Raw genomic sequence first — 26,275 nt, 5'->3', positions numbered from 1 at the left:
GGAGTCTGTGGGGCAGGGCAGAGTGGTCCGCTGGCTGCGGCCGGGGAAAGCCCTGAGCACAGGGCACAGGTTTGCTCTTCTTTTCACCTGCAGCTGAGGCGTGAGGTCGGCGTAAGCGTGCAAAATACCGCTGGCTTTGTGCGGGGATTGAAGTTAGCGCATCCCCGACTGAGCTGTCTGCAGCTCTTTCATCCTAGCGCGGTGAAAATGCAGCGTAGGAGAGGCTTACAGCCCCGGAGGTCGCAGTGTCGTTATATGAAAAAGGGACAGGGGGAGGGAGAGGATCGATGTGGAGTTTTGTGAGGGGAGAAGAGTTGCCCCCAGTCCTGCAGAAAGCATGGATGAAACTGGGTGCAGAAGGAAGTGCTTCTGCTCTCCAGCCTCATGCACTACACAGCAGAGCAGACTGTTTCTGAAGACTGTCTTCCATCAGGCTGTCCTGCAAGGAGCTGCCAGTCACACATCCAGCAGTAGTAGTGTCCGCCGCCAAAACCCTTGCATGTTCATAAGCTTGCTAAAGCGTATGTTTCTGAATCTACCTCTAGCACACGATGCTCGTTAATGTATTATTATCGTCACTTAAATATGTACATATTTCTCCTCCCCACAGGCGCTTTGAGGCAGGAACTTGTCTCTTGTGATGTGTTCGTACAGGGCGTAGTAGAGGGGAGAGCAGATCGAGGCTGAAACCTCCGAGTGCTATCATTTACAATTAAGTACCAGTAACATAGCATGGGATATATTTCCAAGACTCCACTGTGTGCACTGAAGAAACCTTTTAAGTCCTGCAATCCTGGCATAAGTTCCTGGACATAACTTCCTCTCACATACGCATAGTTAGCTCCGCCATCCCCATCATCCACGTCTCACAGGGTCGTTGTATTCAGCCCGTTGCTGAGTAAAATCCCACAGCACGGGGTTGCTTTGTAGCTGTGAGTTGTAGCCTTCTGTGCAGACCATGATAACTACGTAGTGCTGTATCAGCCATGCAGGGATGTTGATACATGGGTCACCCTGATGGTTCACGTCTTCCTTTGCACTGCGTTTTTGCTTTGCAATGTAGCTATCTATCTACTGTATTACTTTAATTTTCTCTGTTTTTAAACAATGCCAAGTAATGAAGTAAACTAAACTCACTTTTCTCGCTTGGTTTGTCCTTCAGATCTATTTGGCTTTTCACAGACAATGTTCCCAAAGACTGTATGATAATTTCCAGTGGCTGAACGAGGAGGCGCATTGGGGCCCGTACAGAAGAGGAACGGGAAGAGGAGGGCAAGAGCTTCCTACTGTCCCTCTGGCAGAGGTACCGAGTGCGTGGCGTATCTGCAACGTGAGCAAAGCACTAGTTTTCAGAAAGCGAGCGAGACCGAGAGCCACTCCAAGGCACCCGGAGCACGGGAGGAAGAGGAGCGGCACCACCATGGATAAGGACAGCGCAAACGTGCCTGACCAGCAGTATGAATGTGTGGCTGAGATTGGGGAAGGAGCCTACGGGAAGGTGTTCAAAGCCCGAGACTTGAAGAATGGAGGTCGCTTCGTTGCGCTGAAGCGGGTACGGGTGCAGACCAGCGAGGAGGGGATGCCACTGTCCACCATCCGAGAAGTGGCAGTTTTGAGGCACTTGGAGACATTTGAGCACCCCAATGTGGTCAGGTGAGGAGGTGGGGCAGGTGTGCCGATCAGAGGGAGGCTGGTTTTAGTACATGAATTGCGCAAGCAAGCGTTTGAGTACGTAAATGGACTGGACACTAGTTTGGGTTTGTGGATGAAGTGAGCACTAAACTGTACATGAAGTGTGGTCTGAGGTTTCAGCAGGCCATGGCGCTGCCTGCCAGACCTCACCTCATCCCTGTGCATTACCTCCCACACACACAAACACCCATCTCCAGAGGCATAGGTGTGTGACTTAAGCGTTTGAGTGGATGGGCAAGGAGCCATATATACACTATTTCCTCAGGCATAAGAGAGAATGAAAAAAAAAACCCAATGTCTCCCTGGTTTTGTCTCAGGTATTAGTTCTGCCAGCTGCAGCTGATTTTTAGCAGCTCTATTCATTATCGAACTGGCAAAGGTGTTGAGAGCGGTAATGGAATGTGCGTTCCACCTTTTTAGATGCTTTTATAGAGTTGTAGATTATCGTGTTAAAAAGAAGTAACAGCTTAAGACTTCAAGCTTTGTAGGCGGCCTCACGGTTTGACTGGTACTAATTTCACTGCGTGCTGATGATCATGCTACCAAGAGTGCAACAGTACAGACGTCAGCCCTTGCTTCCAAAAAGGTAGCACTGGCCCCAGGATGTCCTTTCTGTTGTGTCGGTAGCATAAACCCCGGATAAATGACCGGTTTATAAATGTTCTCTTGAACAGGTTCTCTCAACAGTAAGGCTGGCCCTACTGTAACCTCTTAAATTTTTCTATAGCTGGAAACCTCCTGTGAGCATCTTTTATTAATATTATGAACTTTAAGAAGTAAGCTTCACTTTGCAGATACCCAGGTACGCAAGTAGCATCTTGCTGATGGTGCTGTATTGACAAGAATATTTCCTCTTATTTGTGGTGTTGTACACACATATTGCATAGCAAAAGGAAAGTATTTTATACTTTATATTTCACTAACACCAAAACTCTTTCAATCCTAGAGAAATAGATGCTCTGAAGTTAGAGGTGACCTTCAAAATGGCTTGTAGCTGTGTGTTGTGGTTTAAACCCAGACAGCAATGAAGCACCACACAGCTGCTCGCTCACTCCCCCATGGCAGGGTGGGGGAGAGAATTAGAAGGGCAAAAGTGAGAAAACTCGTGGGTTGAGATAAAGACAGTTTAATAGGGAAGGCAAAAGCCGCGCACACAAGCAAAGCAAAACAAGGAATGCGTTCACCACTCCCCATGGGCAGGCAGGTGTTCAGCCACCTCCAGGAGAGCAGGGCTCCATCACGCGTAACGCTTACTTGGGAAGACAGATGCCATCACTCTGAACATCCCCTCCTTCCTTCTTCCCCCCAGCTTTATATGCTGAGCATGGTGCCGCATGGTATGGAATATGCCTTTGGCCAGCCTGGGTCAGCTGTCCTGGCTGTGTCCCCTCCCAGCTTCCCGTGCACCCCCAGCCTGCTTGCTGGCGGGGCAGCATGAGAAGCTGGACCGTCCTTGACTACTTCGCAACAACTGAAAACATCAGCATGTTATTGACATTATTTTCATCCCAAATCCAAAACATAGCTTCATACTAGCTTCTGTGAAGAAAATTAACTCTATCCCAGCTGAAACCAAGACACTGTGATCTTCTTGTTTTAGGTTCTGGGACGAGGGGGTTTATAGCAGGTGCAAGAGGAAAGATGAGACAGAGAATAATATTTAAAATACAAAAGTGAATAGCTAGAGATAAATTCATTTTTGTTCATCTCAAGGCAGCATAATACAACAATCTCATTTCTGCCTAAACTGAACAGGCAAAGCGTGTGTATTCTGAAATACTGATAATGGAGGGTGTGTCGTCGGCCTCACTGCAGTAAGCAATGGGATACAGGCTGCAGCTCACACTTTTCCATTGCTAATCAAGCAAATCCACAATTTGGTTAATAACCATTATTTTGAATGGCACCTAGTAATGCCAGAGGCTTAGTCAACAAATTTAAAAAGTGGGGCCATCCTAGTGTGGACAACATCTCCTGGCTTGGTCTACAGAGAGGTACACACAAAGTAGAGATGATTGAGAGTTCTCAAAACCTCTGAAATCTAGCCCAAGAATTTATGAGACTAAATGAGGATTTAGTTGTCCATCCAGGTATAGACATTTACATATTTGAAAACTGTAAACCTTTTTGGGGAATAATTCAACGTAGCAATACTTATGGATTTTTCTGCCATTGAGACCTTTCCACATGAAGTATAAGGTTTTTTAAAGAGCTTTCTAATCCTGAATTCAGCGAAATCATGAAAAATGAAATTCTTGTTTTCCAAAAAGCTATTTTATGAACTGACTATGCTGCTGCAGGCCTGTTGTACTTGGGTTTAAGTGCAGTGCAATCTCAACATAGTGTTGCATAAATATGTTGAAGCTTAAAATATTTTTACAGGTTTGAATGAAAATTCATTCTCTGCAAGCAGTAAGTATTTCAACCAGCACTGTGAGAATGTAGTTTCAATACAAAAATCTCTGAAAATGCGTTCCAGGTCCTCAGAGAGATTTTGTGGAGCCTGTACCTTTGGCCATAAACAGCATTTCAGGTGCAAGGGGTTTGGGCTGTGATGTATCAGGATGCTTGGGACCTCGGCTGAACACCTTTTTCCACAAACAGGCAGGGGAGTTTAAGAAGCAATTTCAAACTGTATCTCTTCTAAAATGGGAGGAATGCTATTTAAGAACTCACCTCTGTTTTGCATGTTTTTAATCTCCAGAGCAGATGAAGCGATAAGTAGCACCTTGGTGTGACTGAAATCATATCCTTAAAATGAAAGATTATTTGAAAATATTTAAATGCCCCAGTTCTGTTGCAAAATACGGTAGAAGAGTTTGTAATTTATTGAAATTAAAGGTCTATTTTTGTATTATGCAAATATACTCATAAAAGGAAATGCTCTAAAAGAAGATCTGCAGTTTTAAGCAGCTGACCTAGCTGTATGCAATAATTGAACATATTATGCTCACAAAAATCTTCGTTGTTTGGGCATGCGTTCTGGAAACTGGTATCATGGCCAGGCTAGTAAATAAAAATAATTGCAAATGCATTGTCTATATACTGGATTAAAGTATACATCATTTTCAGAGCACCAGATAACAACATAAATATTTGAAATCAAAATATTTTGATTTTGAGGGAACATCTACCTTTTTTCTGAATAGTGCAGGCAACTAGCCTGAGAGAAATAAGTGAGAACTGATAATATAGTGTTGAATCTGCTACCTCTGAGTAATAGTGTGTGTGATCCAGGAGTCGCTCAGTGCAAACCAACAGTCATTCTGTGAGTCAAAATTGAGAGAGACTTCAAACAGATGAGCCGCATATGCCCTGCGCTCGGCTGTGGTACCCCAGCATCAGCTGACGGCACTGGCAGAAATCACAGGCCATGTCTCATCATGCTGAACTCAAATGGCAGGTCTGGGTATCTCCAGAGAGTACAGTAAGGAGCTGAGCAGTCCAGGGCTTCTCTGTCTCCATGAAGTGGTGCTGATCGTGAAGAACGGTTTGGTAAGGAAAAGACCTGGTACTTGCAGGCAGAGGTGGAGCTCCATGGCTTTGCTGGTCACGGAGCCGTGAAGCAGGACCAGCATTACTACTGCAGCCCAGGCTTGTCATAGCGGTCGTAGATTCCCTTCCTCTAAAATCCTGAGGAACGCTTAGAGCCAAAACTGGTTTCCAGTGCTTGGCATTGGGGATGGAAGAGAATTTTCTCCATGAAGTAGAAGTGCCTAAACAGTATAGCATAATTTTAAACAAAATATTTATCATATTTTTCCATGCTACTGCGTGCTAATTATGAGAGCTTTGTTTCACATTCCTTCTCTCCAAGTCTATCACTTCCATATTCATACAATGAAGAGATGCATTTTCCACAGCACAGTTGCTTTTACAATGATAGATCATGAAGTTACATAAGACTTCACCACAGAATAAAACAAAACGAAGTGCAAGATAAGAAGCGAAAGGAAGTCTAATCTTCATCACAAAGTGATGGTAGTGGAAGCCTCTGGACTATTGACTATAATGGGAATAAGGCCTGGTGGACTGATCTGAAACGTTGTAAGACTGTGAAAAATAGTGTGCAGAAAGGCATGGCAAAAATACAGTTAAAAGGATGATTGCTATGTGCTTAAAATCCTCTCCTGTTCACATTTGCCCTTGTATAGAGCTCCCCTCCATCAGGGCACCTTAATCTATTTAATCTTCACAAAACAAAATAAAAAATAGAATCTTCAAGAGTAAATCTTACTGTGAATTGCTCTAAAATGAGGTATGTTGTAGGCTTTGAAATGCCCTTTGTAACTGGTAGGATGATTAAGGTACTCCTCTAGCTTACCTTTCAGATAAGATGTAATGCTGTACTAAAGCTTTACGACATACAGTAGTTAAACCTGGCAAAAGTTGGTCCAGCACTTACGTAGCTTAGTGCTATTCTGTTTGGGAAAAATGAAATATATGTAGACAAAGGACAGACTTTGCCAGGAATAAATGACATATTAGATTCAGGAAATTCCTGTGTGTAAAACTGGGAGTATTCCCTGCTGCAATATATCTATAAAAATTCTTCTTGTGATTATAATGCTAAATTCAGCAATATATTGTGTTCATTTTATCTCTCTCTTGCTGGTAATCAGATGAATAATTTTCCCCTAATGTTAATCATCCATCAAACTGTGAATTTGCACTCTGGAAAGGTGATATACAAGACAGAACACTGTAATTCTTGCCGTGCTTGTTTTCTAACATAGATATATTTAACAGTTTTAATAGTGTTAAACCTTAAGGAAATAGGGCAAACCTGCAAAGTGGTATATCTTTGTTTCCTGGCTCACAGTTTTTTGACAAATACAACTTTTTTGGTGTTTTCATGGGTTAGTAAGTCTCCAATTTTAAAATAACCAAAATTATATTGAATATAATCTGTTAGAATATAATCCGATCTGGGTTATTATTTCAAAGATAAGTGTCAGAAATCTTGCTATTCAAGGTCATCATTACCATATAATAAGGAATTAGAAATCTTAGTTCTCTCCTTCCTGTTAATTTGCAGAATAGGTGCCCCAGCCAATTGACTTAGATTCAACAGAATGATCCACCTAGCTGGAAGTGTAGCTCTATTCCGCAGTCTTTTTGGTATACGGATCACCGTGGGGAAAACCCGGTAATTATGAGTATTTGCACAATTATGCCATGTTCCAGGTTTTATGTTATTTTATATCCATTGAAATATAAATGACACTGTAAACCGCCCTCTCTGGTACAGCAATACTGTCATGTTGCTTTTTCCCTACTTTTCCCTACTTTTGCAATCCAGTGGTCCATCCTTCTTATCTCCTGGTTTGCACCTGAGTACTTGATGAAGCCCATCAACTGATTCCCTTGGCAAGGAAACCTGAGTGTGGAGGGAAGAAGCTGGGGCACACTTGACACCCCCATCCCCATGTGCCCAGACATTAAGACCAGCAGGACTTGACCCTGCTCAAAGGTCCTAGAGGCGTATAATGGTTTGGTGCTTAAAATTGCATTACACAGAGATAGAAGGTGTCTTCTTGTAAGTGTCTGATGTTCCCTGTCTAACCTGACGGAGAGAGCATTCAGGACGTACCTGTACCAGCTCATCAATACACAGCTAACCTTTCGCAAGGCAATTTGAACTTCTCGTTGTTTTGCTTTGTTGTTTGTCAAACTGAAATGCTGTGGGAGCGTACAGAGGGAAGAGAATTTCAAAATGCAGTAGCTAATTTTGTTGCTCTTTTCAGTTTATGGTGAAGCTGATATTGCCTGCTGGCTCTACTACTGTACTGTTAATAAGTTTAAAGGATGATCTTCTCCAAATCATTGACATGTTCTATCCCGTCAAGTGAAACATTTCTATTTTAAGGGGTGTTTGTCTCCAGTGAATTCTGCTTCCTTCCTTACTTCCTTTTTCTGCCAAGCTAATGTTAAACTTCTAGTGTGACATCATTCTTACAGATCAGCAGTGCACTATATTGCGCCATACAATTTATAAATTGCAAGTGAAGCAGAAGAAACTGAACTTGAAACTTAAAGTTGCCAAGGTTAAAGGAATTAATGTGGCAGATGAGCCTCCACTGAACTAGAAGAGGTGGATGAGTAATGGGAAGGAAAAACTGAATGAACTTCACAGTCAGTTTTAGTCTAACACAAACAGGATGGTCTTCAAGGCAGATGTGAAGACGGGAAGTGCCTTGGTGGGAGAGAGGTATTTCCAGGCTTGAGAGCAGTGGTGGTTGGAGGGGAAGGGAGATGGTCCCGGCACTGACCTGCCACTGTGAGGAGGGATGCTGCAGAGGTCTTGGAGAGGAGGGGACTGCCTACCTGGAAATGTGGCTTCTCTGATGGCAAGAGGGGAATGATGTGGCTGACATGCAATAGGGTTTGGCAGTAGGTAGGAATTGGAGAAGTTTGTTAAATTGACAGAGGACACTATGAAGTTAATGCACATGAATGCTGGCCTGTCATAATCTGCTTGCAACCCTTCAGTACACAGAATAAGCACATACAGGGAAAATAAGTGATATCCTTCCTATCCATAGGAATTGTTTATTAGTAATGGATGTGATGACTTAGTTTGAATACATGATCTGCCAGAAACAGGACAAGATAAGAGCATGTCAGGAAGGAAGGGTTGAATATGGAATAGCCTTCTGAGCCTTAGGAAATTCAGTTTCTGGAGTGAGTACAAGCTTTCTTCAAAAAGTATTTTATCTTATTCTGAATCTAAGCTTTTTACAAAAAACATGTTTCCAGTCTTTGTGTGAGTAAATGTTAGTAATTTTAGATGATGTCTAGTGTTCCCTGCCTTCTTTAAATCTGTGGAGGGTTGTGTCTATGCTGTTCTTGAAAAGATCTAGTCTTGCTGGGTCCTCCTCAGAAGAGAAGACCAACTCATTTCACCACAACCATTGCTGGTGACAGCCTGCGAGTGCCAGGCAAAGTGTAGGTATCCCCTGGGTTAATGGAGTGGGGCCCAGGGTTCAAAACTGAGCCTTGGAAAGGACAGGAGTGTGGGTGCTCCACCCCACAGACAGGGTCTGGGGTAGATGAATTGGGACTTTCCCATTTGCTTTGTGGTACATCAGTGCCGGCTGAAGCGCAGAACAGAGCAGGGAGAAGGAAAGTGCTCGCTTTCCAGGTGTTTGGCAGAGAGTAGGCTGGAGGCTGTGACTTAGCAGAGCACTAAAGGAGTCACTCAGGTACACGTGGTGGGATTTAAGTCACTGTTTGAAGTTTAGCCCAGATGTAAGTGCATTGTCAAATAGAAATAACTAGGATATTAAGTAGGCACTGAATTTTAAAATGCTTTTCTGAATAGAGTTCAGGGACAATATATGTAAGAATAGGAATCACAGATACTGATTCTTATTCATGTATTACATTAACTGAAGGCTTATTTCTAGAGAATTTTTCTATTAAAAGTTAATCATGAAGAATAAATAATGTAACTATCCCAATGTAGCAGTAGCGTGAATTTGGCATCAAGGGTTGTTATTAGTCTTTGTAGTAATTCTTAGTTGAATTAATTTTCTTCTGAAGTTTTAAAATTATTTTATAAAGTTTCATAACCCTAAATAAAATAGAAGTTGCTGTTCACTCCAAAACTTTGCAGCTCTATATACAGCATTTGGTTTTTACTCTGTGTATGGAATCTAGTTGTTTTCCAGTTTTGCTGAACAAGTTGATTCTTAGTGATCTAACAAATGATCAAAAGATAACTGTGTGCATACACATATATAAATAAGATGTGTTTTTTCATTCAGAAGAGGAAATTTCTCCTCCTGTATCAGTCCTTCATAAATTTTTCTTATATTCCGAGAAATATTTTAAATTACGTGTGCATGATTATTGAACAGCTATACCTTTAAACTATAAAGCGTTTGTTATTAATAAACAAACCGCTTTAGAATTTTCCAAGGAGTGTTTCTTTCCATCATGTACTTTGACATTTTCCATTTGGGAAACCTCCATTTGGTTTTGATGAGATTATCATCAAAGTGGGGAAATGCGACTGTTGATTTCCAAATTGTTTCAAAATACCTCATTGCACCCAGATTATTGTATTGATTTTCCTATTTATTTATTTATTTACCCTTGTCCTTCAAAAATTTGTCTCATCCTTAGAAAATGTTCACAGAAAAATATTCTGCTAAATAATAATTTTAAAATCAGGCCTTAAAATTCTAACACCACAGTTATGTTTTCTTCAGGCAGAATGAAGAACGGTTTACATGAGTAATAAGAAACTCTTCTATGTGATGCTTTAGATGTCTTTTTAGGATTTTAGAAGAAGATGGGTCTCTAGCCTAAGAAGCATCCCACATAATTTTAGGACCAGGTGGTGATTTCAGATACCTAAATACCGGGTGTACTGGAATGTGGCAATTTGCTGATATTGGTAGAGTTGCCCCAGGGGAGATTTCCCCTGACATACCTAGCAAACAATTTACAAACTTAGCAAAATGTTCCATACTGTTTTAAAAGCATTCGTACTAACTCTGACTGGTTATCAGTCTGGATTATCATTAAGAGGTGACTGATCTTTTCTTAGTAAAAGAAAATAAAAACAGTAACTCTCATATTAATTCATCTTTGCAGGAATTTCCCATATTTAATGATTGAAAACTTGGTTCTAGTGCAAATGAATCATACCAAGTTTAAATGAAACCCATTGAGTTTGGACTTTTGCAACATTAGTCAGTGCAGAATGTTACATGTTTTCACAGAAACAGAGAAAGGAAGTGAGAAATAGAATGGAAAAGCCCATGTGATTTTTTTTTTTTTTCCCCTCTCTTTTATGTGAAGCTTTGGCTAGCCTTTTAATATCTATTTGAAGTGTGGCCAGTATGATAAATAACTGAAGGTGTCTGCTGCTGTTTGACAATGTCAGAGAATTCCCTTCTCCCTGAAATCAATTAATTATAAACTGGAAATTTCAGTACTTGGTTCACTGTTTCTTACGTTAGCATATTTCTAGGAGCTTTCTGTGAATGTAATTCCTAGCTGCACTGGTACTTTTGTTTCTCTTCATCTGTGGAGCCAGGGCTCTACTGTAAGGATAGAATTCTATGACTATTTTTTTTTTTTTTCCACATTTGATGTGGTATTTTGCATACAGCTGCAGAGTAGACAGTTACCTTTGAAAAGAACATTTGGCTGGTTTAATTTGATTAGAGCAAACCACCTCAATCATTTCTGAACTAAGACCGTTTTCATTTTAACTTGGCAGTAGGAGTTGGAAATGTAATGACTGTGCTTAGATGTTTGGGGGAGTTCTGGTTTGGATATGCAGCTACTGCTGAAGTGAAACAACCTTAGAGGACTTTGCCCACTCTCCTCCTTCCCCATAAAAAGGGAGAGCTGTGAAGCCATTGAATGTCACATTTAACTTTCACTCATTATTGGAATTAGACACCTTGTGAGTCTTTCTACCAAGAATTGGAAACCTTTAATGCACTGAAATACATAATCATACATTTTAAACCCCCATGATACTAAAAACACATATAGGATATGAAAGTCTTTCATTTACAACAAACTTAAACATCCCTGGCAACAGCATTTTGAATGAAGTTACAATAAAATCCAACATATAAATAGAAATATGGTGGGTTTCTCATAGGTATATTGTATCAATGTTAAAATTGTATCCCTTTTAGTAAGTCTTGGTGAGGTTCCCACATTCTGTCATTCTCCCAACTTTGACTTTCCACCCCTTTCCTCACCATATAAATATATTGTGATTTTTTTGATGTTGCATATTAAAGATGAAATTAGATTCTTCATATTTACAGTATTATGTATTACATATAATTTTTACTTTTCAGTTGCCCTCACTGGTGATCAAATCATTTTCCTAGAAAAACTCTTGTGGCTGTCTGGAATATCAGCATGTCCCATAATAAATGACAGCCTTTCAATAAATTATAGTTGGATGGTATTCTCAGAAAAGACAGTTCTGATCTTTAAGTGATCTGACTTTGCAGTAGTGGATCATCATATATGCAGTATTTTAACCAGAAGATTACAGTTGAAGGAAGATCTTCTGGTTATTCTTGTATTATGTTCTGAAAACCAACATGCACATTTAACTGCTCATCTATGTGAGCAGCCTAGCACCCGCTGCTAACGGGGCAACTGCATCCACATCTTCCACTTAATCCAAGAATGCAGCTGTAAATTTAAGGCTTGAGTTTCCTCTGGTGAAGTTGAAGTCCATAGAGCTACACTGATCCAAACAGCTCTGGTTGTTCAAATCATAAATTCCTAATGTTAAGATGAACAAAAATGCATTAAGACAGGCAGACTGTGCAGAGGTGTCCCATCAATCATGCACATTTGAGACTTTACCATTCAGATTTTAGATGCTGCAGATATTGAGTTCACCATACTAGGGTATAAAAGTAGTTCTTTCATTAGGAGTTTTTTCACTGATGTGGACTTAGAGTTTTTGTTGACCTGCTTCACTCCTCCCAATTACATTCCCTTTTAGCACCACAAATAATTCCTCTCTACCTTAGTACATAGCCTCTGAAATATTTGATGTCCGTCTCTGTGTGGTCACCTAAGCAATTTGCACAATGCTGTGCTTACTCCTGAACTCCAGGTTGCGTCACGGACAGGGACATTTCAGTGCTATGTACATCTCCCTTCTTCAAGAGGAAACGCTTCTATAGCTACAACTAGAGACCTTCTGACTGATGTACAGCATTGAAAATTTATGTTTAACTTGCTATTCACTAGCACCGCACTAAAAACTTTATTATTTATTTCCAGGTTTCTTCAGGACAGTGAAAGTTAATGACCTGTATTATTTTTCTCTCCTAGGATGTAGGTTATAAGGTGAACCTCGTTTTGCTAATTTTATCTAACAGCATGTTTTGTTTGTATTTGTGATCTTTACAACACAGAGATTGGGCAGCATCTGCACTTTTAATTAGTGTGTTGTTTATCCTTAGATAACCTTCTAGATTGCTAATGGAGGTCGGCGTACCCACTGATCTTCGTGGTTTCCTCGCAGACATCTCTAATCAATTTCTTGCCTTAATGTTCATCTCTGCTTTTTATAAAATGCTGAGCAACAAGTTTTGATCAAAGCAATGATAGCCATACCCAGACAGGTTTGAATCAATGACTACAGTCTGAAAATCAGAATTAAATGTCTCATTAAACTTAAAAGATTTGGCATTCTTGGAAGGGCCCAGACAAGTTAGTACTTCTGCAGAACTGAGCACCTGTATCTCTCCATTGCACGGAATCCCGTGCATTACATTTATAACATCATTAAAAAAAAAAAAAGTTACCTGGCATGATTTAATTCTGTGCTGCTTATTATTCATGTTTGTTCTCGCCATAAGAAGCCAAGAAGGTTTTATTAATTTCTACTTTTATTTGGTCAGATTAAAACATTTTTTAGAGATGTCATTTATTTCAAAAGCAAATCTTTATGCAGTAGTGAAAAAATACAGAGAAATGGGACTGGAACTGAAGCCCGTGGCAGTACAACAGCAAGAATAGTTAGGAGTTGCACAGAAGAGTCAGGTAACCCATTTGACTAAAAATGAAAGGTATTTGTGGCTGTAGATAAAACCCAGATAGGTGAATAACACTGATGAGGGAGTCCTTTTAGAAGACATTTTAAGTATATTTGCAGTGGCCCAAATCAATAGGATATTGTGATGTCTGTAAGAAAATACATTTCAAAGACTGCTTTCAGGAACCCAAAGCTGAGAGTGGACAAGACGGTTCTGCAGAAACAAAGCTTAAGTCATAAAAAGCAAATTTAAATCTTCTGCCATTCTCTAGATCAGTGAAAGGATATTGAGCCTATAATTCTGGAAGAAGCTGGAAAATCAACTAAGGTTACTAAAACGGTAATAAAGGACAATTTCAACCACTGTTCGTAATAAAGTGGACAAATGAGACAAAGTTCAAAAGACAAAACTTACAGACACCGTCAATGAAGCAGCTGTTCCTGGAGTACCGGAGAGATCACTCCCTGCACAGCCTGAAGTAACTTGCAGTAGCTGGTTTAAGAAATTCTTATAGTCAAGACACAGAGTCATAGTGACCACAATAATTAAATCTGATATATTTGGGAAAGGGGTGATTCACAAATTTAATATAGTAACAACAGGCTTAGAAAAGAGCAATTAAGAAACAGCAGATAATCCAAAATTCAACAGTCAAGAGGAAGGATATGGAAATGCTGACATTTAACATGGTAGGTACTTAAACAGAGATTTGTAGCAGCACATTTTTTCACCTGGGACATAAACCTTTCCCTGGTGTGACGCTGTGTCCAGCCACTGGAAATCCTGGCTGATGCTTTGGATCTATAGCCTCTTCCTGGGCACTAGATATTAGCAGGACAGGTTAAACGTATGGGTTCCTCAAACTCTCCAGAGGGGTGGGGGATGTCAAAGGGAGACACCAAACTTTCTCTACCCCTTTTATGATTCTCCTCCAATATATCATGATGGATGCACAGAAGGAACACATAGCCACGCATAAAAAAATAGAACAGGAATGTAAGGTATTTGTGAACAGACATCTAGCTTTAACCATCTGAATATTAAAAGTATACTCCATCCTAGTCACTCAGAGTCTCCCCATAGTGAGTGCAGAGAGAGGATGCGCTTTCTGACAATAATTCATCCCACGCACCCTCCGTACCCACCCTGGAGCGGGGTGACTTGATCTCTGGAAACGCCTGCCTCCCTCCTGGTGGCTGCAGAGAGCCCAGGTGGCTAATGCCGAGCGGGCACCCAGCTGTGGCCTGCTGCAGCGAGGTGAGGTTAATGCCAGTCACTACGGTTAAAGTTTGAAAGCGGAAAGTGGAAACACTAGTAGGGAGTTTGTACAGCAAATAAGAGAAGTTACAAAAGCAAATAAGAAATTATCTTGGGGATGGGGGAATAAAAAGCTAGCATTGAAATCGGAGGACATTTGAAATATGAGAAATTAGAGGAGGTAATCGAATAAAAAATTTGTATTTGTGGGGACCTTGTTTTTTTACCAAAGTCTGTAGTATATGGGTTGTTGGTAAGGGTTTGTACAAGACACCTTTTTTATCAGTTAGCAAAAATGAGGTACTTTTCCTGGTAGCAGAGTGTGGGTTTCTGCAAAATGTACTGACTTCAGACAATCTGCTTCTAGTTTGCACTTGGCATTAAAGTCCTAAGAGGAACAGGATGTAGCTGGAATGGGTGGTCATTGCCTTGTTACCTTGTGCCCAATTTTAAGCTCCAGCAGAGACCATCTTGGTCAACACTTGTTAATCTTTTACAAGAGGAAGAGTAGCTGAAGATGTGTGTTGGAGGTGGCCAGTCATGCAGCCTACAAGTGGTTTAAGGTATCTTTCAAAGCTTTCTCAGACGTAGTTTCTTTTGTGTATTTTTCTCATTTCCCTTCACTCTGCCATACTGGTCTCATACAGGATTTGCAACCAAGCGGCTAATTATCTCGTTATTGATAAAATTATAATGTTACACATAGTTTCGTTGCCTCAAATTCCTTTGGAGCAAATTACGTGATTGTACAATTGCAAGTAGTTGGAAAATTCTGGTGTGTAACTTACATTCTACTCTGAATTATCCAAGACCCGAGTGATTGGAAGGCAATTGGTGCTGTAACTTTATCTCTTGGAATAACTTTTTTGGAATTTAAAGTTTTATTTTTCCATCATCTCAAAACGTGTCAGCCCACATTTCTCAGTAATGGCCTGCAAAATTCAAATCAATCAATGCTTTCTGCTGCATCATTTTTTACATTGAGTGTCTGTTGGAGCTTGTTCTTTTATGGCTTGATTTACAAAACTTGAAAACAGCTTTTTTTATTATGGAACCACTAAGACAACATAATTGTAGTAAAGCAAATAAGCTGCTCTATTAAGCTGTTTGGGTATGCATATTACATATGTGTGTGCTTACATGGAAAAGAAAAACCATGAAAATTTCAAGATTTGACTGCATTTATACCAGGAAGTTCAGAATTATTATTCTGTACCATAGGTGAGGATTGTTAGACATGTAGGGCTGCAATTAGTTTAAAGTCTGTGCTTTAAAAATGCCTGAACAGTTTTCTTTTTTAAAGTTAAAAGAGAAAATTGGAAGGGAATGAGGGCAAGACAGGAAAAAAGAATCCCAAAAGCTAATTGTTTTTAAAAAGTTACATGACATTGAAAATTGGAACTTGGAACTGAAATGCCATCTCACTCCTAAGGATAATAAAATAGTAAATTTTATGAAATGTAGAGTAAATGAAAATTATAAAACCTGATGTGAGTGGCAAAGAGCCCAGGCAATATCCAGAAGAGTAAACATCTAATGGCTTAACCTAACTGGGACACAGTCCGCTGCAGCAGGCGATTGAACAGGGGATGTCAATATTTAAAAGGAACAGAACTAATTTTTTAAACAGATGGCTTTTTTTCCTCCTGTGTGCAGTACAAATATATATTTTTAAAGCTTTTAGGGAATATTTAAATGATGGGATTTTGTGTCTTCTCCTTTTAATACTGATCCTTTTTTAAATTTTTCAAATCTTATAAATTTAAGGTCACTTTGATCTCTCTTCTTTCAAGCATGAAATTACCATTTTTAAACTGCATTATTCAGTCAGTTCCAGAACTCATTCATCCCAGAGAACACCCGTTGCACAAAAATACTGCAATATTATCTTTTCAGCTTTTAAATTGAGGGTCTTCTTAAAAAGGCTGTTGAGTTCTTGAAATAATTTAACTAAAATTTTCTAAATGGACATGATTATCATGGCGTTTCTAATATACTGATCACAGCTATTTTCACAAGCCTGAGAAAGTGTTCCTGTGCTTTGAAAAATCTAAATCCATGTCACTTCTCTGCCTTCTGGAGTGAAAACATGCAGCCTGTATTGTGCTTAGATCAATAGTCATATACCATAGGGCCTTGCGTACGGAGGCATTCATGGAAATGAAGACTACTGTGTCTTCCCGGATTTGGAAAAAAAAAAAAAGCTCTACTGTATGTGTTTCTTCCAAATGGCCTTGAGACAGTTATTTCTCAGTCAAATATTTTCATAATCCAGACACAAATTCTTATTTCAGAACATATAGATGCCAGTTGTGACGTTTGAAAGCCATGCATGAAAAGTAGGTAAGGGAAATCACCTGAAAGTTTGCCTTTTTCTTCACAGAAAGTCACTTCAATTCTGTGATAACTCAGAAAGCGGCTGAATGGACCTTTATAAAACATATGAACTAAGTCACTTCTAAGTGGAGACAGCTGGGGTCTATTTAATATCCTGTGTAAAATGGTAGAGGTCAGCTTCCTGGAATAACTTCGGAGTTTTATTTCACGTATAGCCTACTGCTGCAGGGACCTGGGGTGATGGTCAGGCTCCCGAACTAAAATGCGCCGTAAGGAAAAGCTCCAGGGCTGTAGCTCTCGTTCTAGCTCTGCATTTGGTACGGGATGGTAGGAAGCATCTTGTGGCCTGCGGTATCTGTGCATCCTCATAAATGTCTGTTGTGTGGGTGCTTATTAATGCAGGCAACTAGTCTCTTTTTTTTTCTTCCAATCCTATATTCTTATGATTTGGGCATTGGGATACTAATTGAAAATCATCAAGAAGTGACACTTTGGACAACAAGTGATTCTCAAACGTGCTGATGACCTAAATACCTAGGTTATTTTGTAATTTGGGACCTTGGCTCCTAAATCACTTATCTTGACAGTTTTATGATGTCTTTTTTTCCCCTTGCAATTAATGCAGCCATATCTTTACTATCTAAGATCATCTGTTTCCTTAATGCGTTCCCTGTATCTCTTCAATTTAATTACTCTGGACTCCTTGAGTTTGGAATCTTATTTTAATTTCTAACTTCTGCTATTCTGTTGTATATTGGCCCTGTGGGTGAAAAAAATTATATTTGTCTTTGTACGCCAGTGCCACGCACACAGAAGTTACATGATACAGCAATTGATGAAATTGATTGTCCAGTGACACCTTAATTAAAAGCCTGTGGTGCAATAAGCATGAAAATTCGTATTAAAATTGTACATAAATAATGACGTCCAGTATGATTACATACATTTCACAGCGTGAAAATTTGGCTTTTCCTTGACTACATGTTTCAATAGAAGATAAATGGAAGCTCTAAAGAACAACTAAGAGGGGTAATTGTTTCTGTTAGATGGAAAACAGATGGAAATTTAAAAAAAAATAATAGTAGTGTGTCACTGGAATAGGCAAGCTGACCACAGCCAGAAGAGGCTTTTGTAGACTGTACTGATCCTGTGGGCCCTGTGTGGTGTGTAGTGTTGCCTGTTTAGTCAACCGTGCAAAGGCTCAAGACCATCAGCTGTGGTGTAAGTTTCTGCGCTGTTTCTCTGAACAGAGGTAAACAGGGTGATCGTAGGGTTTGGGGGTGGATTAGAGAAAATAACAAGGAGCAACTCCTTCAGCCCTCGACGCCTCATGACTTATTCTTGAAATAAAAGTAATTACATTAATAAAACAATTCATATGTGGCGTAGAAAGGGTTAGAACAGTTTCCATCTCGCTCAGTATTTTTCTGAAGTGAGAAAGCAGGTAGCTTAGGGAACGGTGTAAGAGCAGGACAGACCTGAAGTGATAATTCCTGTCAAATTACGGCTCGACGGTTTTGACACCGACTTGCTCTGTGATCTTAAGCGATCTGCGCCCGCTGCTTGGTAAGTCCGTGCAGCGTTTGCAGGCAGACGTGAGCCAGCCCTGCCTCCTTCCCAGGCAGATGCCTACTCGCTGTGCCGGTGCGTTGAGCCAGCTGGAAGCCGCGTAGCCGTGTTCGCGCGGCGGAGCCTCAGCCATTACGCTCTGCTGTCCTCAGACCTTCCTCAGCTCAGCCTGAGCTGACACCGGCTGCCTGGACGTCGCAGAGCACGCTCTCCTTTGCTTGCTTGCAGAGCTTGGGTAGATGTACTTTGTCTTCATCTGCCTAGACGTAAAAATGTTTTAGCGCTCCGGGAACCAGACCTTGTTTTGCAAGATTTATTGTAGTTTGTTCATTTCTTTCAGCAATGTGAAAGACGTTGTTGCAAAAGAAACAAAATACAGTTTTGTTCTGTATTTACATCTGACATGCACTGTCATTTACAAAATGCTGAATTCATTTCAAAACTATCCCTACGTTACCATGTAAACCCTCATCTCATGCTGCTAAAAGATGCCCCAAAAGAAAAGTTGCCTTTACCCTGAAGTAATAAAAAGTCGCATAAAATTTATTGCCAGCTCAAAATGCTACTAACACCTCATTTTCATTGCCAAACTCTGCAAATAATCTTTAATTTGTTTTCTTTTACATATGTGTGCAAGAGCTTAAAGGAAATACTTAAAGAGCTGTACAGCCTGTAGAATACTTCGCTCCGTGTGCATTAATCTTTAAATGGCTGGCTCACAGTGCCCTGTAAACTGGCTGGAAAAGGAGGACACCTGTATTAGACATCTACCTTAAGAACTGGAGGCTGAAAGCACCTGAGAACCTTACAGAAATAGACATTTTTAGTGTTCTTTGCATGTGCTATGAATTAATTCAAAATTTTAAAAAAATCAGCTTAGTGGAAGAAATGACCTGAGAGCCAAGGACCTTGTAGGCCACGTGTGAATGACTGTGAGTGGGAAAATGAGCAGCCATGAAGTCCACCCTTTTAAAAACTTGTAAGATGTAATGTCTTAAATTCTGATGAAACGTGTAAGGAATTTGCATGTTAATGGAAATGAGGATCCCTTTTTATGTATCGAGTGTTTAAGAGCAATTGCCCCTTGGCTAAATTTATTAAGCCAGAAAAATCTTGTAAATTGCTATTGAAGATTTATTAGTCCCATTTGTTTCTGTTCTGTACAACATGAATATTAACCTCAATCCTGCAAGTTTGTCACAGGTGAAACTCCCTTTCAAATTAAAGGAAATTCTGGACCTGAGCCAAAGCCAGTTAAATACATGTACTGACTTCACAGGGCTTAGGTAAAGGCTTTTGTGTGCAGAGCTTTTTAGAATTGATCCCGGTCTGTGGGGGCTGAGTGAACAGGGCAGAGGCATTTTCAGAGTCTTTTTTTTTTTCTTTCGACTTCTCTCTCATTTTAAGTTCCTCATGAGAAGAAATATTTTTAAATGTCTTCAAAAATCAATTGAACATAATCTGGAATCCCACCAAGTAACACTGCTCAGTTATTGTCTTCCTGGGAAAAAGTCGTCTCTCCTAAATTCAGTTAAATTCAAGCATCTTGTCTAAATTTGTCATCTAGGTGTCTTCCATAGGAAGCAGGGACACACAGTACCCCCCCACACCCCTCCAGAGTGAGTCAACCATACTTCTTTCCCTTGAATATATGGGGGCCTACATGACCTGTTCAGACTAACCACCAAACCCCTGAGCAGCTCCGTTACATGAGTTGTATCTCTTCCATGGTAGCGGAGAGGAGAACTCGGCGCTCCACAAGCTCTGCTAGGCTGTTGTGTAGATGGATGGCACTTGAGCTGTCTGATGGTGGGTAGCCAAAGACAGCTATGTTCAATGGAGTTGTTAGTTTTCTTGCAAGCCTTAAATCTGCCTTCTGCATGTGCTGAATTGAAGTGTTACCTTAACTTTGTATTCCCTTAGTTTTGATGCTTTGGTTTTAGAATAAATATCCCCAATCACTGTTTTCGTTCTCTTATAAAGTTATATACTACTCTCCGCCACTCAGTTTTTCTTTTAGAATGCAACTTATAAAAGAGGAGTGCAGTGTTTAGGTGCATATATCTGGCTGCCTCCCAAAACCTGGCCAAATCCTGTTTGTTTTTCTTACCCATGTGAGCAATCGCATTTGTCTTTTGATTTTTGGAAACGGCCTGAGTGCTATTGACTTTTGGGCAGATGGGATGTGATTCGTAGCACGTCGAGTGGTGGCGATAGGACATGGTACAGTGCCGCTGGGAGGTCGGTTGAGTTCACTGTGCTCCCTTCCAGGTTTTGCTGAAGGCAACGGAGGAATTCCCTCTGCCTGAAGTTAATGGTGCCCCTGGCATCATGGCACATGGGCTTCTTGGGAATACATCTGTCATCAAGGCCTGATCAAAGTTATTCCCCATATTAAGTGTAGCCAAAAAGCACTGTGAGCTGCATCTCTGCTTTTATATCTTTTAACCTCACGCAGGACAAGCACGATGTGGAAAACGACACACAAAATGTAAGACACCTTTTGGAGTTTCGCTTGGTCTATTGCTGAACGTGGCAGCCGCGTTCACCGCCTAACCGTCGTGCTTGCGCTAGAAGTGGGTGGATATGTCTGGTCTGTTTTCAGGAAATTCTGAGCACTTCTAATGAATCCATAAACAGATCCTTTCAACAGATGTAAACAGTTTTTAGAAGTTGTTTTCATGCGGTTTAAATATCTGGTGTTAAATTGCTGTTTCCATTTGTAAGATAACAAGAACTGTTCATATTCTTTGCTGTTTTCTAGTCTCCCAGGTAAAGGCTGGGAAAGCAACAGTTCACACTTTTTCACAGAATTTAAGGAAAAACAAATATTGTGATGAACTCTTCGGAATAAATCATGAACATTATTTTCAGGGATGCATGGCCATATTCAAGAATTATCTTGAATCCTAAAGGTAATTAAGAAGTTAGGAAGGAGAGACTGTGGTACAGATAAGCACACTAAGGTGTGCTCAGGGATCTCACATGCTGGGCCCCAAGTTGAGGAGTTCTCACTGCATGGGTAAGAGAAGCCAGGCCAGGAACCACAAACACCAACTATCATAGTAGAGATGGGTTTAAATGGCATACAGGGATTTACATTGCTCTGTCCAGGTGATGACTGGCTGAGTATAAGGAAGAGAAAAATCACCTTTTTTGGCCTTTTGTCTTTCATTCCATGTGCACAGACAATGATTTCTCTCTTTTTTCTTCTTTTTTCCTTCTCTGCTTTCATTTCTGAAAGATACCAGGCGTATAAGGGAGATGAAGCTTTAGATGATATAAATATACTTCCTTAGAAATCACTGAGGTTATTTGCATGAAGTTCTTTGGTAGTTCAGGGCTAGTGGATTGTGCAAGATCAAGATCTATGACAGTTTTTTTCTGCACACTGTTACCCTAACTCCAAAATTGCTTTTTTGTACTGACAGATCTAAAAACATCTCATAAAATACTGCTCAAAGCTTGTGTTATGTCAACTGACCGTGCTGTCATAGCAATAAACAAACAGATCCTGTAAGAAGTTTGCACCTGATTTCCCAGACTGGTTCTTGTTTTGTTCTCTTACCAAGAATTTTCTTTTCTATAATGTCATCTAGAGCATGAAGAATGTTGTATTTAAGAAATTACACAAAATAATAAACCCAAATATAAACAAATGAGCATGACAGTGAACCATGCAATGTTTTGCCGTGTTTTACACCTATGTATACTAATTGCTTTCTGTTTACTGCACGGATATACAGCATGTTACATTAAAAAGCCTACAGATTTCCCGAATAATTCCTTGAATACATTAGAACAGCAAAATTCAAAGGACTAAAAACAATGAATTTGGTTTTCAAATTTACAGATGTCTTTACTAACATACATGCTATTTATTTACTTTGTGCATATCAGTATTGTCGGCTTTAGCCAATTTAGCCTTTTATTTTTCTTTAGGCTTTTTTTTCCTTCTGTTTTCCTGCTGTCTTTCTTTTGCAGCGGAGTTCACAGTATTGTTGAACCGTGGAAGTTTTCCCTTTCTAAAAGTCAGCTCTTGATCCTTCCTTGAGAAACACAGACCATTTGGTCCCATCTCTACCTATGAAACATTGTAGAAATGTATTTTCTTATGAGGCTTTAACGTGTCAGTGTCTCACAAATCATTACAACATTGCTTTTTCTGAGGATCTTAATGAAAACTGTTGTTAATGCCAGTAAAGGAACCCCAGCAAGACATTTTGCGCATAGTGCTCGCTCTCCCCTCCTTGTCACCGTCACCGTCACCGTCACCACACCAGCTTTTCAGCTGCTGCCAGCACTGGCCCTTTTTCCCGGGAAATGGTAGCAGCAGCATCAGGGCTCAGGTGTATTTGCACCATTTAGCAAGCCCCCTTACCTTACTTGTTCAACGGCTCTGACGACTAGATTTGCCCTTCAGAAGTACTATCAGTCAGCTGCCATCCCCCGGTAGAATTGTGGCTGTAGAGTTACCTGGAGATCATTCTGGAACGGACCCTGAATTGCTGATAAGCATCAGAACAGTAGCCCTCTTCTGTCATCTTCTGCAGTACCTGCTTGCCTTTTAGGTTTCCCCATGCATCTCTAAAAAGCAAGAGCTTGGACTCAAACTTGCATTGGAGTTACTTACCACTTAAAAAATTAAACACCCCGGGAACTGCTGTGATATTGCAAGGGTTTAAAAAACTGCATGAGGTGGTACAGAGTATCAGACAGGACATATTGATTTTTTTCTGTGAATACTTTTTATATGGAGTGGAGGGTTATTATTTCCTTTGTTATTTTTGATATGTTGCCATCACCATTAAGTCTCAAGTGTAGATAGATTAGATTACTAAAAAATGAATGATAATTTTTACTGTTGTAAAATCTGCCGAAGAGTTGTTGGTTTTATTTAAATCTAGGAAAGAGATTATCAACTTAGATTTAGATCCTTTTGGTCTGGCACAAGCATGAATTCAAAATGTAAACTGAAAAGTGGAGTCTGCAACAATCAGTTTGACTGTAAGCTACACATGAATTGAGACTGGATTTTGTTGTATCTCATCTTGCACCAGGTACAGCTGGGAGTCCAGAATAACTTCTGTGCCCCTTTCATTTGAATTAAACAAAATCAATATTCAGACATAAGTTTTATTTACATGCTGAGCAATTTAGGGGATGTAAAAAGGAACGCAGCTTTCCCTGAGGAAGGTATTCTACAGAAAATCTAAAACACTTAATAATAAAGATGCACATGCACTGCCAATGAATCAGAGCATCTTTAATTTGTACCCTGCACTGGAAGCTTATGGAAGCTTACTGCAAGCTCTCAGTACTGTATACCCGCAGCGTACATGACTCTGAAAGGCAGCGTACATTTGCTTGTTCAAGGATCACATGAGAGCACTATGAATAGGTCAGACAGCTATTGCTGATCCTAAACAATCTGTCAGCGACTGTCTTCGTAACAGGCCACGTTATTTTTCTGATTTGGGGGCAGCTTGGCCTGTCCCTCGCGGAGAGACTCTGACAGCCTCTTTGGTGCGGCAGCGCACGGGAGTGAGGGTAGGCACCCGCAGGCGGGTGTTTTCCCTCGGTACCGGCAATTGCGCAGCGTGTGGCCAGCTTGGATTTAAACTCAATTGCAATGAGATGAAGCTGTTAATGGACTGGTGAGGAGTTAAGTATTTTTTCAAAAACTGGTGAACTGCAGGATGAGTCCTGAAAGTGAAGTTCTGCAAGGCAAAGTATTGTTTGAATTACTGAGCCTTACCAGATCCATTTCTAGTCCTTGCTTATTAAAAATAATCTCCCTTTGCAAAGAAGGTGAACAAGAAATGGCAGTGTGAGGGCTAAAAAAGACAGCACGCTGCTATAAACAGAGAGAGGTGCAGAGAACATCTTGTCAGGTGCATTTTTCCTTGAAGTAAAACTCTTTAACAACTGCATCTTTTCGTGACTTGGGTGGCACAGTGAGTAAATGTACTTGGCCTTTCGTCTTTTGGGCACGAATCTTGGCTTCTGTTGAAAATGAAAATTAGTTTTGGTGGTTTCATCGGAGCAGGCATTTGTCTGCATCACAAAGCCATTCAGCCTGGCACCAGGGCTCGGGGGAGCTCCGGTGGGGCCCAGCGCAGGAGAGCAGGGGTGTTGCAGGTCAGGGCTGGAGTCAGTGCTGAGCGTTGAAACCTTGCCCAGTCAGCCCACACTATCGGACTTTAGCCAGTGCTATTTACTTCGCTTTCAAGAGCATCTATTTCTCTCTGTCACTTTCTCTGTCCCTCTTCCTCACACGCGCTTAAAGAACAAAAACATCTTTTATGCAGCTAAGCATTTAAAATCATTTTTCCAAGTCAGAAAGGGAGAGAGACTGGAAAAAATTACAGCACAAAACTCAGCTTGCAGATGAACGACTGACTTATCCTAATATCCCCTTTCCTTCCCTTAAACCTCACTCGTGAGTGGGCTATAAGCAAGAATATTGGCTGGGCTCTGCTGGAGTAGGTCTCCAGGATAGGACTTTCTTCTGCCGTGCTTTCATCATGCAGTTGCTTCTTCGCAGTAGCTCTTTCTGCTCTGTGCACAGCAGATAATGAATGAGTGACTGCAGAGTTGAAAACATCTATCAGCGTAACATCTGCCTGTCCTAGATAAATTCCTTTATTTTATCTGATGTTATCTTCTGCCCTTTTCTGCTATTTGCCTGAAAGAGGTTTCTTCTGAAGACAGGAAAAGATCCTGCTACTCTTTCCCGGAAGGGTAGTGAAGCAGGAAAGATTTTCGCAAACTCCAAGAACCCCGTATAAATATAAAGAATAAGCATTTGAGTCATAGAGTTGCCATGAGCAGTGTAGAGCTTATTTCAATTAATCGAGTTTGACACTAGGCATCTGACTGCTGCTGGTAGAGCTCACGGTGGGGTAGTTTACGGAGCTGCAGGCAGTGCTGTGCTGTTACGCTGTACGTTTTCAGTATCGAGGTGTGTCAGTTGAGTGAGGTCCAAGTGTCTCTGCATTATGTTGTAGTCTACCGTGGAGGCATATCCTAAGTATCGATGAACGTTGGTGCAGCTGCAGCTGGTGTGACAAGCAAATTGGGAAACTCCTGAGGACCCCACATGTTTTTGAAAATGGAACTTAGGTCTTGCATTACTATGTGGATTTACAAATTTTATCCCAGAAAAAATGCACTTAAAATATGAGATACTTTGAATTCAGTGGCCTGTTCACCTGTACGTGCTCTTTTTTTCATCTAAAAGTACTTCACTAAAGCTCATTTGCGTGAGAAAAATCTATGCCTGAAATACCAGCTTTCAGAGGCATGGAGGAGTACCTACTTGATTGCTGATTAAGATGAGAAGCAGCAGCATGTCCTGAACAAAGGGAAGGAGCTCTGTCATACGTTTCAGTGTGAAGCTCTGTTTCCTGTTTTGCTACGTGGAACATGGTTCTCGTAAAGCACACGTTCCACTCCGCTTGCCCAGCTATTGTCTTCTTCATCTGAAATACGACCCCTTTGTTACAATACATGGGTATATGTGATTCCAGGTAGAGACTGGCTTCTGTTAGCAAAGTCTTTTTCCTCTTCAAAAGCAAGAAAGGAGAACGTAGCTAATATTAAAAGTATGGGGAAAACTGTTTTGTTCAAAGAGTTATTAGTTTAAGAAGTTGGGGTGAATGAAGGGCTTGCTGCTGAGTGGCTTCCAGAGCACGGAAGAGTCTAAGGCTGATGCTGAAATCTGGACTTAAAGGATCCCTGGTTCTCATTCTTCCATGCTTTTAGGTATGAGAAGCTGACATTTTCTGTGCCCTTGAAAATTATGGACTCACAGGATTAACCTGAGCCAAAGGCAGTGAAAGCAGAAGCTATTCAGGCTCCTCTGCACATATTTGTCA

The 26,275-nt window shown here is 40.6% G+C and overlaps 1 protein-coding gene across 1 annotated transcript in view; it reads left to right on the top strand.

Moving 5' to 3' along the window:
* Nucleotides 1-1,420: 1,420 nt before the first annotated feature.
* LOC104626632 (cyclin-dependent kinase 6) overlaps nucleotides 1,421-26,275 on the top strand; it is a gene marked incomplete at its 3' end in the record, with an annotated part of 95,891 nt that continues 71,036 nt past the window's right edge. The window contains exon 1 of the mRNA XM_010294595.1: nucleotides 1,421-1,653. Coding sequence (XP_010292897.1) covers nucleotides 1,421-1,653 — 233 coding nt within the window. The remainder of the gene's footprint in view (nucleotides 1,654-26,275) is intronic.

This window comes from Phaethon lepturus, unplaced genomic scaffold, assembly GCF_000687285.1.
Source record: "Phaethon lepturus isolate BGI_N335 unplaced genomic scaffold, ASM68728v1 scaffold19789, whole genome shotgun sequence".
In the NCBI taxonomy this organism is placed as follows: Eukaryota; Metazoa; Chordata; class Aves; order Phaethontiformes; family Phaethontidae; genus Phaethon; species Phaethon lepturus.
This window is presented reverse-complemented; position numbering and strand designations above follow the sequence as displayed.